The sequence below is a fragment of the Atheta coriaria genome, unplaced genomic scaffold, assembly GCF_025399875.1.
Source record: "Atheta coriaria isolate IRGN ID8LTWV9N9 unplaced genomic scaffold, Caltech_Dcor_3.1 hic_scaffold_6_pilon, whole genome shotgun sequence".
Classification (NCBI taxonomy): Eukaryota; Metazoa; Arthropoda; class Insecta; order Coleoptera; family Staphylinidae; genus Dalotia; species Dalotia coriaria.
The window spans coordinates 3,928,254-3,941,877 of record NW_027045448.1 but is presented as its reverse complement, the minus strand read 5'-3'; the positions used below and the strand labels follow the sequence as shown (position 1 = coordinate 3,941,877).

Here is a 13,624-nt window from a genome sequence, read left to right as displayed (position 1 = left end):
TTCGTGCTTTCAAGTATGATTAGTTGCCTACCTGACATTAGTTAACAGCAGCTTTTGGAGCGCTTTGCGCTTGTAAACAAGAAAAAAAAGCGACGCAGGTGTTAAAACTGTTTACCCTCATCAAATGTAGACTTTAATTAACAACTGAGCCCTTAACCATGTGCGTTGTAATTTAAACAAGAGTGCACCTGTCGTGCGTGTTTTGTTTTGCGTGTTTAGACGAAGCTTTCGGCGAGCTTCTTTGGGTTTTTAGTGCGTGGAGGTTATGTGCGACTTTTTAAAATGGTCTTCAACCGAAAACGCAAAGATAATAGGTCGTCCAGTTTTATACTGGACGATAGCCCGAAAAGGTAACATCGCTTTTACGCACTACTTTTGTTTCCAATTTTACGTTGTATTTTCTCTATTCTATTTTTAGGACAAAAGTCCAAGCACAAAGGAAATTTGCCCAAACCTCAAACATAAATTCACCAGTACTCACTCCTGTGACAGAGATTGAAATCCAGGAAAAAGTGATGCCAGAGCCTATTGAGTTGCTACCAATGAAGAGACCCAATACTGAAGACTTCTTGACCTTTTTATGTTTTCGCGGCACACCTGCATTGCCTCAGAGCTTGAGCTTTTTTAATAATGCTGCAATGACTGAGGGTCCACCGCCGATTTCGGAATCGCCTGGATCGAGCAAAAATGGCGTTATTCTGCCGGCAAACATTGGTAAAGCTCAGGGTGATAAACCGTTCATTGCTTTCGGAGTAAGGAAGCGCGCCGATCCTGTTGTGGTTTCAAGACACATGGATAAGAAGCGTCGGCATGCATTGGCATTACAAGCACTGAGGAGGAAATATCAGGAGCAAAAGATGGCAAAAATCCGAGCCATAACAATTAGTAAACTATCAGAAAAAGTTCACACGAATAAAACTGTGGTGCGAACAACACGGAGCATCACCAAAGCGGAGCCGGTTACAAAGAAGAATGTCGCGCAGAAAACTAAAATCACTGTAGTCGCAACGAAACATGTCAAAGTCACAACAAGAAGGTCGAGTATTCAGCAAACTAACAGCACCGCAAACATTAAACAAAAGATGACGCTGAGGAATCTCAGGAATCGTGTGGTTAAACGAGAAATTAAAAAAATCGCCAACACAAAGGGAAACATCAAAGAAAATTTAAAAAATAAGAATTCAATAAAAGCAGTTGACGAATTGGAAGAGGAAGAAGTTGAAGAAGAAGAAGAGAACCAAGAAGATGAAGAGGATGAAGATGATGAGGAATATTCCACAGATAATTCAGAAGAATCTCAGGAGGAAACACCGCCCCAGAAGAAATTGCCAGAGAGGAAAAATCAAAATTTAAGGGTGACGCGGTCGAATATTCTACAAAATAAGCGCATCTTAATACGGCAACAGAATCTAAAAGGGTCGCCAACCTCTCCAAGGTTGAGAAGTCAACTAAGAAGGAAAATTTTGCAAGGAAAAACTGAACTGAACGTGCCTAAGCGAAGAATTTTAACTAGAAAAGTGCAGATCAAAACAAAAACAATTGCAAAGAAAGTGCAGACTAAGACTAAGGATAAAGTTGAGAAATCAGAGAAGAGTGACACTAAGGCTGATGTGAAAGTTGAAGCGAAAGAGTCGCCGGGAGCCAATACCCGAGAAAATGTACGAAAAAAGCAGGAAATATTAAATTCTCTTAAGAAGGATGCAAAAACTAAGAGAATTATCAAAGGTAAAGTTAAAGTTGAAGAGGATAAACCAAAAGTAATAAAGAAAATTGAAGCAAATAAGAAAACGGAAGAAAAAACTAAAAAGTTACCTGAAACAAAAGTGAAAAAGGAAAAGATTGAAGACAAAGATGAAGCAAATAAAAAATCAACTAACAAAAGTGAGAAAAATACACCTGATGAAAAATCTAAAAAGGAAGAAACTCCGGAGAAAAAGGTGAAGAAAACTGAAAAGAAAACAAAAGACACCAAGAAAGTCACCGATGATGAAAAACCTAAGGAATCACCAATTTTAAAGAAGACACCCGCAAAAAAAGCTGATCAAACCGTGAATGTGAAAAGTCCTGTGTCAGAAACAAAGAATGACACAGAGAATAAAACAGTTAGTAGTGTAAACAAATCTAATAAAAGTATACAAAAACAAGAAAATAGCAGTATTCAAGAGAAGCCTGAAAAAGTGACCAACAAAAAGAATAATGATGACAAATTGACGAAAAATGTGAAAGCTAAGGAACCCAAAGAGAAAGAAAAATTGGATATTGATAAAACGGACATTTCCAAAATACCAATACTACCAATAATTGAAAATAATAAATTTATTGTTGGTAAAGGAATCGTTATTGAAGAAATAGCTCCATTTAAACCAGTGCCGGAAATAAAGCAAATTGAAAAATTAACAGAAAAATGTGATAAAGTGGAAAAAGCTGAAAAAGTAGACAAACCTTTAAGTCCCAAATTTAACAAAAAGGTTGATAAAGTAGAGAAAAAGGAAAAACAAGAGAAACAAGACAAAACATTGTGTGAAAAAGTAGATAAAACACCTACAGCAAAGAAAGTAAGTGACAAATCTAACGAAACTTGTGATAAAGTTGAAAAGAAAACTGAAACTTCGACGATTCGAGAGAGGCCAGCGCGCAAAACAAAGTTAGCAGCCGCAATTTACATGGAAATCCTAGGTAGAAAGTTGGTGAACGATGATGATGTTGATAATATGTCTATCGATAGTTTTCCGGAGCTACCAAACGTTCGCAAAATGGAGCAGAGAGAAAACGAACTAAAATTAAAAGCAAAAATGAAAACAACAGCCAAGAAAGCAGCAAATTCTCCTGCAAAAGTAGACAAAACCGAAAAAATTGATAAATTAGACAAGAAGCGTAAAGATTGCGAATCAGAAACGGAAACAACCAAATCCAAACCAGAATTACTTGATAAAACGTCATCAAAAAGTTTAGTATCTCCAAAAAATCAACAAGGATCACCAACGAAGAATTCATCTGCAAACTTTTCAGATTCTGACTCTGAGAAACTAATTCTTAAAAAGTTAAAGAAGCAAAAGCTAGATGCAGCTGAAACTGTGCAGGCTGTACCCAAGAAGACAATGACAAAGAAAAAGACCAAGAAATTGGATGATACATTCAGTTTCAGTGAATCGGATGAAGAACCACTGGTGAAACTTACACAGAAAGCTTCTGAAAATGAAAAGTCTAAGAGTGAAGCAGAAAGCACAGTAAAACAAAAGAGAGAGTGTGCAAAGCGGCCGCAGAATTACTTACCTTTATTTTCTACTTCCGATGAAGAGGAGAAGTTCTTCAAGAATGAGAGACCATTGATGAAGAAGAAAGTTGCAAAGACTGAAGTTCCAGCTGCTGCACAAGAAGTCCTGCTTTCTTCAAAAGATATTGGTAAAAGGTATGTCACGACACTTATGTTTTAGTTAATAAATTAGTTACCGAACACACCATGTAGTTTAATTGCTTGTTGTACACGCTACACTCTTTGGTTATATATAAACAAAATATTAGTTTGTTAGTTTATGGTAAATGATATGCAACCAAGTACACTTCTAAGCTATGGTTAATATTTTCAGATTTGGAAAAGGAAAAGTTAATATGTCTAATGAACAAATCGAAAAATGGCTTAACGACAGTGCAATGGCCGGTGTTATGGTAATCAAAGCTGAAAATGATGAAATGCTAAAGTTCGGCGAGCGTATACCAACGGAAACTTCACTTGATAACAACTTAAGCACACTCAACATGGAACATTTGAAAAATTCGTTACTCAAAGAAGAAATAACGAAAACTGCGCCGATTTTAATTTCCTCCGTGCATACTACACCAGAAAAATCGACTACTAGTTCCCAGAAACCTTTATCAAATGAAAAGAAGACTATTTTCCGTAAAGCAGAACAAATCTCAAAGAACTCCAATGCATTCTCAGCGTGTAACGAAAGCAGTGTGTATGCTTTCGAAGCTGATAATGAAGATTCAGTAAGCACACCGTTTCGAAGACCATCAAGAAGACCCAGTAGTACAGCCACGAGCAGATCAGAAGACGATCCTAATCCTATTAATCGATTAAATTTAGGATTAGGTTTGGGTCTTGATCGCCTGGAAACCGAACAGAAAAAGTTCCGTTTGCCTACGACAATGGCGACAACTTCCAATATGGCGTCAGTGCCGACTACATCTGCAGTGGGGAATAAAACAAAAGAAGTTTCACTTATGTTAACGGATGAATCGAATACCAGTGGACCAATTACAGTCCAAGTAAATCTCGAATCCACAGACAATGAACCTGCAGGTCAGGGTGACAATGAGCACATGTTTTATTTACCCTTCCAGCCGGGATCCAAAGGTGCGGCTGGTAGTAATATTCAAGGCGTTGCTATAAAGATGGGCACCGAATCGAACAACCAGAAAGTTGTAATGAGCGCAAAACTAGTGCGACACAATTCTTCTGGAAGTCTAAACTTGCAATCGACACCAATGTTCCCACCATCTAGTCCAAATATGTTTAAGAAGACGGAGAGATCCAAACAGCCATGTTGTAGTATGAGTGAAACATCAGATTCGGGTGATTTTAAATATAAAGTCCCCAGCTCGCCGAGTGCAAGCTCATCTTCATCAGCGAAATTAGTCAATAAAAGAGCAAAACAAGTTAATGAGGATTTGTACAAACCGGTAAACGATACAGACTTTCCGAATATGTTGAATGATGCGAAGATTGTTGAGGCGCCGGTGTTTCATCCAACGGAAAAGAGTTTGTGGATCCGTTAGAGTACATTGAGAAAATCCGAGAAAAGGCGGAGCGGTTTGGTGTATGCAGGATTGTTCCGCCGGGAAATTTCAAACCTGAATGTAAAGTGTTGGATGAGATGCGGTTTACTGCTTATAATCAGTATGTGCATAAGATGATGCATAGATGGGGGCCTAACTTTCGGGAATTGGTTGCCATTCGGAAATATTTGGCTACGCAGAGTATTAGCTTAAAACATCCACCATGGGTAAGTTATTCCTAAAACAAAATAAGAAATAATAATAATTTAATCTGATATTTTTAGATTGGAGGGATTGAAGTAGATTTACCGAAACTTTATCAAACTGTGCAAATCCTCGGTGGACTGAAAGAGGTAATCGAAAAGAAAAAATGGCCGCGCGTATCGGAACTAATGAAGATTCCCAAATCTGCTCAAGATCGCGTCACAAAGCTTGACGACATGTATTGTAAATATCTCCTACCCTATGACACATTATCACCTGGTAAGTAATATAAATCATCTTTAAAAATAAAAGTTTATCATTACTAAATTTATTAGACGAAAGAGAAAAATTATTCGCGCAAGTCGAAGCCGATTGGGCGAAGCGTGAAGCAAAAATGCTTGAAAAAGCTAAAAATGGCACCCAGATCCTGGATGAGCCTGAGCCCGAAGATGAAGAAGACGAGGAAGATGAAGAAGAGTCCGAAAGTGAAGCCGATATTGAATGCATTGTTAAAGGGCGCAGTATGGCACTCAGCGCATTCTATCGCATTGCCCGCAATACAATGGCGATGTGGTTCAAAGAAGGCGAGCCAACAGCGCAAGAAGTCGAGGAAGAATTCTGGAAGCATGTTGTGGAGCGTCAGCATCACATTTGCGTGCATTCTGGATCCATAGACTCGGGAAACTTTGGTTATGGCTTTGCAGTTTCCAAAAACAGTCCTTTCGCGAGACACGCGTGGAATTTAAAAGTCTTAACCAATAACAGCGGGTCTATATTGAGATCAATGGGGCCGGTAATGGGTTTAACAGTACCTACACTTCATGTGGGAATGCTGTACGCTGGATGTTGCTGGTACAGAGACCCGCATAGTCTACCGTGGATTGAATACTTACACACAGGAGCGAATAAGATCTGGTATGGTATACCGGACTCGATGAGTGACAAGTTCCACGAAACAATGGTCAAACTAGTTCCGCATTACTGTTTGAATAAAAGCCTATGGCTACCAACCGATACAGTAATGGTTCCACCATCTACCCTGGTAGATCATGGAGTATCTTTAACTAAGACCCTGCAGGAACCAGGACAATTTGTTGTTGTTTTCCCAAAAGCATTTACTTCGAATATCTGCGCGGGTTATGTAGTCTCGGAGAGTGTGTTCTGGGCACCACCTGATTGGTTATCCTGTGCTGATAAAGTATTCCTGGAGTTACGGAATAGTTGCGAGCCGTCAATGTTTTCCTACGAAAGGTTATTGTTAAGTATGGCACAGGATCCAAGAAGTGATGTTAAGGTTCTAAAAGGATTATTCCCCAATTGAGCGGATGATCGAACGCGAAAAGAAAGAGCGAGCTAAGATTAAGGAAATGGGCATCAAGAAGACTGAAAGGTTGCCTTTATTGGACGCGAAGCGCAAGAAGAAGATGCAGGACACGGACACTGAGTATATCTGTGAGGACTGCAGGTGGAATTTGTATTGTACAATGGTAAATTATTTAACATTTAAATGTTAAAATATGATGTTAATGATTTAAATTTTAGATTTGTGATAGTCCAGATAACGGTTACTATTGCCTGGAGCATGCGATCGAAAACATTCAAGAAAAGCGTATCGAATTGGAGAATCTTAAATTAATGTATACGTACGACGATAACGAGCTGGAGAATTTCGTGGCGAAAATCCACGCCGCCATCGAAGCGAAACTGATAAAGAAAGTAGGCGGAAAGTTTTCGGGAATGGCGACGCTTCTAAATCGGTAAATTACAAATTTTAATAGAAAACTATTTTTACGATGAACGCGAGAATATATTTTCGGACACATTTTATGGTTAGAACGGTTATTAATATTGGAGCGCTTTCTAGACGCCATGCTACGCAATGATTTATGCATAAATGTACAAACAAATGATGAATACGTAGATGATAATAATTTATGAATAAATTACTTTAAAAAAACCATCGAGCGTCTTCCGTGTATTGGTGAATATCTAATATATATTTATATTTATTTCTTCTGTGTATGTGATTACATAGATATATGCAATATGCAAAAGATAAAAACCACAGACAGTAAACCAAACGCGTATCCTAGATAATTTCTTCCAGCTTGCGTAAACTTTAAGATCATCAAAAAATAAAATAAATCTATATCACTAGGAGCATATCAACGTGTAAGCGAAGTTTATAGACAAATCAAAACCCATTCTAATTACTTTTTAAGTTAATTAATCTCGAGACGCCTACATTGAGATTTAGTTATGTTCAGCCAGGCAGCTGACAACACAAATATTTGCAATTTAAAGGTCATTGTTGACTTACTGCACCAATTCTGAAATCACCCTGTGTACATCGTCGTTGTACCGCGCCAGCAGTGTGGCGTTGAGGTCTCGATTCAAGAAGCCCATCTCGGCGAGAATTTTCAATCCATTCTCGCGCTTTGTGTTCTCACCTTCGGCCACCCAGTGACCGTTCACCCATTTTCCATTCTACACAGCAATAAAGTCCAAAACAGTCATATTTTTGTTACAAATAAGTGAAAATTATCTTACCCCTGTATTTAAAACCATATTAACAACATTCCTTACACTACCCATGGCAGTGCCAGCCATAATAGCTGCCTCAGTCATGATATTCTCCCTTTTACCTGGATGTCCCACCGAGGGACGATAAACCCTTCCGTTAAACTTCTGTGTGTGTACTTCGGTTGTCGCAGATGCTCTCGCCCTCGACGTATCTTTCAATTGTATACGCGGCGTATCCCCACTCTCCGGCGCCATCTTGATAGTCGAAGATGTGTAAGTCATAGATGGCGTCGCAGTCGTATGTGGCATAGCCAAATGTGACATCTCTGCACTTGATGCAGATGATACTGATTCCGAACGTTGCGTCGCAACTTCATCAATTTTCGGCCTGTTCGAAGAAGGTACATATTCCTTGGACTCACTCATGCGCATTCTACAAATATCACCCTGACCTGGAAGGCTCGAATGCCCCTCCTGATAATAATTCGACTCGCTTGTTGGCGGAAACTGAAAACCGTCCTTCATTGAAAAATACTCTTCACCTTCATAACTGCACATCGATGCCGAATCTGTTTTCGGAATCGATGCGCTGTTTGAAGCATCATCGGCGGGATAAACCACCTCAAAGCCAGGACTATGACGTGGGAATACAAACAATCTCTTCGATTCCTGTGACGAGGTACTCGCCTGTCGTGAACAAGCCTGTGATGCACCTTCAGCAAGCACCACTTCGTTGGAAGCCTTCGATGAAATACTCATACTACCTGAACTGTGTGAAGATGGTGTGCATTTTTCTGCCTCGTTAAAGTACTCCGCACGCAAGTAATCCTTGTGAAACGGATATTTCTCCCCGTTGTAGTAAATATACGCGTATTCAGAATATTCAGGGTCAACATCCGCCATTTTGATTTCTCGCAACTCCTCTTCGACATCATCCGTATTATGTTCGGATTTAGCCTCTGACGCAACCGATACCGCATCATTTACTCCTGATTCACCTGCAACTTGTACATCATCCGCGATTGGAATCTCAACTTCAACATTATTCGAAGCATTCTCTTGTTGTTGCAACTGATTTGAGGTTAGAACATCCTGGCTACTTGAAACTGTAACATCAACGCGATCTATTTCATTAGTATTAGCGGTTGTAGTAGTATCAGGTGATGGGATGAGAACATAATCAGAACTGCCTGAATGAGGAGTTTGTGCTCCCGATAGCATACTGACATTATCCGAATCTGAACTTGGTTCACAATTGGATGTGTAATCCAAATTGTTTGTGCTCGTTTCAACCAGCACAAGTTCATTTAAACTTTGCGAGATATCACTCTCCTTGCTTTCTTCGCGTTGAAGTTGTACGGGCGCCTGTGACTGGCAAGGAATTTCAATGCCCATGTTACTCAAATCGATTGGATCCAACTGCGCAGCGGTGAGTAAAGTGTCAACGGTTGGGATACAGGCATGTGGCATAATTTGAAGCGGTTGTGTATCATAGGCAGACTGTTGCTGTCGCGGATAGTCAATAACATTCAACTGGCAACCGATCCAGCGACCAAAACGCCGACCGCAATCATAGAAGTGCCAGAAACATTCATACGAACCAGGAGTAGCTGTTGATTTCAATCAAATTCATATTTTTGTTTTCCTTGGCACAGAAAAACAATGTACTTACATGGAATTTGGAACCAGATGGAAATTTCACCCTTTTCGCCCGGTTGAAGTTCCGGACATTTGAGAATCGTGAACGTAGGTCGGAGTTTTTCCGATCCCCACGCATAACGCAACTCAGTCTAAGGAAAATTATTCAAAATAGCGTAAATCATGTTTTTAGTTTTAAACTTAAAGATAAAACTTACGCGTTCGTCCCAAGCACTAATCCCCGAATTAGTCACCTCCCACTTTTGAAGATACACCGAATTGGTATACAACGGACCAGCCGTTTTATCACTCGATGAATTCAAGATGACATCGTTTAACGGTGGCGTAGGATCAGTAAAGAAGAAATTCATCGGTTTCGGAGCCGCTTTTGCTTTGGATTCTTTGGCGACGTCGCTGTCGCTCGAGACTTTAATCGCGGTGAGTTTCTTTGCTTTGGTTTTCTGTGATGGGCGCTGTTCATCCAGTTTGAACGCATATTTCTTGCACATATCCTTACTTTAATTCAAATTTAAAAAAAAAAATTAATATAAATTTATTTTTATTTAAGTTTATTGGTGATATTAACTTACTCCAAAACTTTAGTGAACTCAAACTTTCTGGATCGTTTGTATGATTCAGGCTGAGCGTTCTTGGATCGTGAAGGATGTGAATGCTGACATGTGTTTTGCATCTTTGAACTTATCAGAGCAAACTGCTGTTTCATATCTTCCATCATTTGCTTCTTAAACTAATCACAAATAAAAATAAAAATTAATTAAAGTAAACTTGTAATGCAAGAAATAATAATGAAGTATTATTACCTTCTTCATGTGCTTAGTAAACCATTTGGGAGGAATATCATCATCCTGCTGTAGGCTTGCTGGCTGTGTAGCTTCATCCTTGTATTCTTGTGTTTGAATCTCAGCATCGGAGCTTTGAATTAACGGTGTGATAGGTTTGCGCGAGTTAACTTTATCCACGATAAGAGTGATAATTTCCCCGATTCGAGCGCGACGCCTAAACGAATACAACGCGAGTTGAAAATCATTCTGACTGTTGATGGCAATCTCTTTCTCATCCGAATCAATGTAGGATACTTTGATATCAGTGGCGTTGCTTCCTGAATTTTTCAACTGTATACACACATATAATTAATAAAATATAATGAGTCAAGCATGACATGTGCACATTGATAATTTATGATTGACTCACCAAATACGATTTAAATGTCTCCCAATTCAATGTCGTCGACGGAATGTCGTACATTCCGACGATATTCGCCCTGTCGTCGCTCTGATGCGGCCTGCTGCGCCATAACAGATTGTAGACGATTTCCAGATCACGCGACTTCGGATACATTATCACCGCGGAAATTTTCTGCGCCGATTAGAGGTAATTTTCGAGCTGCAAGAAGCAGGCCTACGACGCCATAGCTAACAAAACAATAACACAGATGACGAACGACGTTTCTGCTTCGATGCTATGATGTAAATGTCTGCAATCGACTGCGCCTGCACCGTTGACGGCATTCACCGTTGCACTTCGCACTGCAACTGTATTTATAACTTGCATATATTGGTTTAAAGGAAAGTCGCGATAATGCTTACACTCGTAACTCTACCGATGTTTATTTAATACTGATTGGAGTCAAAGGTTCACGCACTCCTACCACAGCAGACAAAGAAATCGAGGCGAAATCAGAACACTAGGAGCAGATGGATGTAAACATCACTGTCACAGTAAACATTCCAGCAGGAACACATGCATGGCGCATAGCGCATGCGCTCTTGTGTAACTACGCAGTTCTAATTCATAGGGACTTTCGTAAGTTTGTTTTAAGTTGGCTATTTGTTAGAAATTTTAAATTTTTTTAAACATAATTATATTATTTTAGTATGGAATAATGGTTTGTTGAATTTTAATTGAATTGTTTTTTGCACTGCTGAGTCATTTTGTTGTTACACCAAGTGTTGAAAAGGTATTTATATTCGAAAATAAGTATTATTTCAGTTATTAAGTTAAAAATCACGTAATTTTAAAATATTCTAGACATAAACATATTTTTGTAATACATATAATTATTTTTATAATGCAAATTATAACTGTAATAAATAGTTTAAATTCTTAAGTCGCTTTGTATAAGCAATCACAGCGGAAGTCAACTTTTTACGCATTTTATGCGCTAAAACATTTCAGCGTTTTAGATTTCGTGTAATTAACTATGCTTAAACTCGAAATTAACAACAAATGTTAATGGTAATAATTCGCATCATTATGGTCAATGCCCAAAAAACAACATTACATAAAAACGAGTATCTACGTAAAACAGAAAAAAAAAGCGTTACATAAACTTTAAACCTCGATCGTTCAAACCCGCGCTGCCGAACTCAGATCCCAGTTTGCTCTGCGATACACAGTACTACTTTTATTTTTATACGAACACCTATTCTGAAAGTTTATAAATAAAAACTCGATAATTATTTGCGGCAGTTTGCGATTTGTAGTACAAAGGAACACCGAAGTTTTAAGGTTAGAACCTGAAAGCAGCAGAAGATACTGAAGTGGCCTGAAAAAACTTAATAAAGATATATCAAGAATAATCTAGTCAAAGCAACAAATTGGAGGAGTAAAAATGTCTTACGAAGCAAGACTGATGGTACTCGAGGCTATTTCGGATTTTTTGAGCGTCATCACCATCGCAACTTGTTTTATTCAAAAGATTCCCCAGGTGATCAACATTGTTCGAGTTAAAAATGCAAGGGGCATTAATTTGACTGGACTTATCATGGAATTATGCAGGTAAACGCATTAGATTCATATTCCTTACGTTAAAATAAACTTTTCTAAGTTTAAAAATAAAATTAAAATTATTTACTATGAATATTTGTTAATTTTTAGTTACACAATCATGTTCTCCTACAATTACCGCCATGGCTATGCATTATTATCTTACATGGAGTATCCTATCATCTTGGCCCAGCAAATGGTTTTAATATTATTTGTCTTATACTACAATGGAAGTTTTAATATGGCAAGTTCAGTTGGAGCCTGCATATACTTCTGTTTTGCTGCTGGTTTCTTATCAGGAATTTTACCCAGAGAATTATTGATATTCCTTGTTGTAAGTTCAACTTATTTATTTAATATTTTGTTTTATTAATATTACATGTTTATTTACAGCCAATGTGTACCCCAATTGGAGCCTCTGCAAAAGTTGTCCAACTGTTTGAAATCCTCAAAACAAAGGAATCTGAATCAATTAGTTTACTCACCTGGAGTATATCAGCATTTACAAACTTCAGTAAGTACTTTTACTATTATTCTATTGTATGACTATAATAATTTTATCATTTTCAGCACGAATCTTCACGATTTTGATCGACTCGGCCGATACAACTTTGCTGCTAAACTTCACGGTTAATACGTTCCTCAGCAGTTCTGTTCTAGCTGCTGCATACTATTTCAAACCGAAAGATCTTGAAAAACTTAAAAAACCTGAATGAAAAGTTTGAATTGTTCGTCGCATTTAATCAATGCACTTTCATTCAATGAATTTTGGCAAATTAGGAATGTTTCATATTGAATTCATGTTAGATTCAAAGTAGAATCAAAAGATCTGTAATTGTAACTTATAAAGACATACTTGTGCCAAGAATATGCGTCAAAAGTGATAGAAATAGTCGTACATTCGAAAAGTGTCAATATATAGACACGAATTACAGTAAAAGACATAAAAATAATTTAATATCAGTCAATAGTGATTACACGTTGCAGTTCGAAACGATAAAAGACTATTTTTAATTTATTTTTTAATTACTTTCAATATTACCGGTGGGTTGACTCTCCGATAATTGCCGTTATCAGTATCTGCATTAATTAAATTCGACTCAACACCGAGATTGATTCATCGCGCAAATATATTTTTATTGTTTTATTTATAGTCATATTTCAGATGAGGCTATTTTTGTTATATTTTCAATTTGTTATTTAAGTCTAAGTTGTTCAAGTTTTGTTCAAGTTTTAACACTTCACAATAATCATTTTATTTGCAATAATTTCTGTGATAAGAAAACTGCATATTATTGTCATTGAAATTCGTAATACAATAAGAACGTATGTTAAACTTTAAATACCCACGTAATTTTTATGGTAGAATTTTATGGAATGTTGATTATTGTGTAATTCTAGTAATGTTAGTGAATGTTATGTTGCTAAGTTTGTAAAGTAACGAATTGTTGCATAAAATATTCAGGAGGAAAGAATAAAGCTATAAAATTGACAAATTATTTGGAAATTTCAACTAATAACAACTAAATAGCAATTAATTAATTAAATAGCAAATTAAGTTAAATATTAAACATGTGAGTGAAAATAATCAACTTGACATGCTTACAAATTACTTACTGCATAGTTAACTGTTTTTGATGAATATATTTAATTAAAACATCGTTAATGATTTAAAAATGCAAAAAAAAACTAA

At 37.5% G+C, this 13,624-nt stretch overlaps 3 protein-coding genes across 5 annotated transcripts; 2 read left to right on the top strand and 1 right to left on the bottom strand.

Annotated features, from left to right (window-relative positions):
* Nucleotides 1–3: 3 nt before the first annotated feature.
* On the top strand, nucleotides 4–6,943 carry Jarid2 (Jumonji, AT rich interactive domain 2). The gene is given in 8 exon segments (XM_065305699.1): nucleotides 4–350; nucleotides 419–3,409; nucleotides 3,588–4,759; nucleotides 4,762–5,006; nucleotides 5,064–5,262; nucleotides 5,319–6,297; nucleotides 6,299–6,470; nucleotides 6,526–6,943. Coding segments are annotated over 8 exon segments (6,045 nt in total). The 5' UTR covers nucleotides 4–282; the 3' UTR covers nucleotides 6,745–6,943.
* Nucleotides 6,944–6,952: 9 nt separating this feature from the next.
* On the bottom strand, nucleotides 6,953–10,915 carry LOC135794422 (next to BRCA1 gene 1 protein-like). Of its 3 annotated transcripts, none has more exons than XM_065305705.1 (8): nucleotides 10,357–10,915; nucleotides 9,966–10,277; nucleotides 9,735–9,892; nucleotides 9,363–9,660; nucleotides 9,179–9,296; nucleotides 8,128–9,116; nucleotides 7,534–8,013; nucleotides 6,953–7,470 (listed from the first exon to the last, which is right to left on the bottom strand). In XM_065305705.1, exons 1-8 carry the CDS (start codon nucleotides 10,501–10,503, stop codon nucleotides 7,300–7,302), a joined length of 2,673 nt encoding a protein of 890 aa, XP_065161777.1. In that variant the 5' UTR covers nucleotides 10,504–10,915; the 3' UTR covers nucleotides 6,953–7,299. The 3 variants fall into 3 exon arrangements, with proteins under 3 accessions (XP_065161777.1, XP_065161776.1, XP_065161775.1); XM_065305704.1 differs by having other exon boundaries at nucleotides 7,534–9,116; nucleotides 10,357–10,697; nucleotides 10,752–10,913; XM_065305703.1 differs by having other exon boundaries at nucleotides 7,534–9,116; nucleotides 10,357–10,913.
* Nucleotides 10,916–11,304: 389 nt separating this feature from the next.
* LOC135794427 (solute carrier family 66 member 3) lies at nucleotides 11,305–13,427 on the top strand. Its single transcript, XM_065305711.1, has 4 exons — nucleotides 11,305–11,943; nucleotides 12,043–12,265; nucleotides 12,325–12,445; nucleotides 12,502–13,427. Exons 1-4 carry the CDS (start codon nucleotides 11,777–11,779, stop codon nucleotides 12,645–12,647), a joined length of 657 nt encoding a protein of 218 aa, XP_065161783.1. The 5' UTR covers nucleotides 11,305–11,776; the 3' UTR covers nucleotides 12,648–13,427.
* Nucleotides 13,428–13,624: the final 197 nt, after the last annotated feature.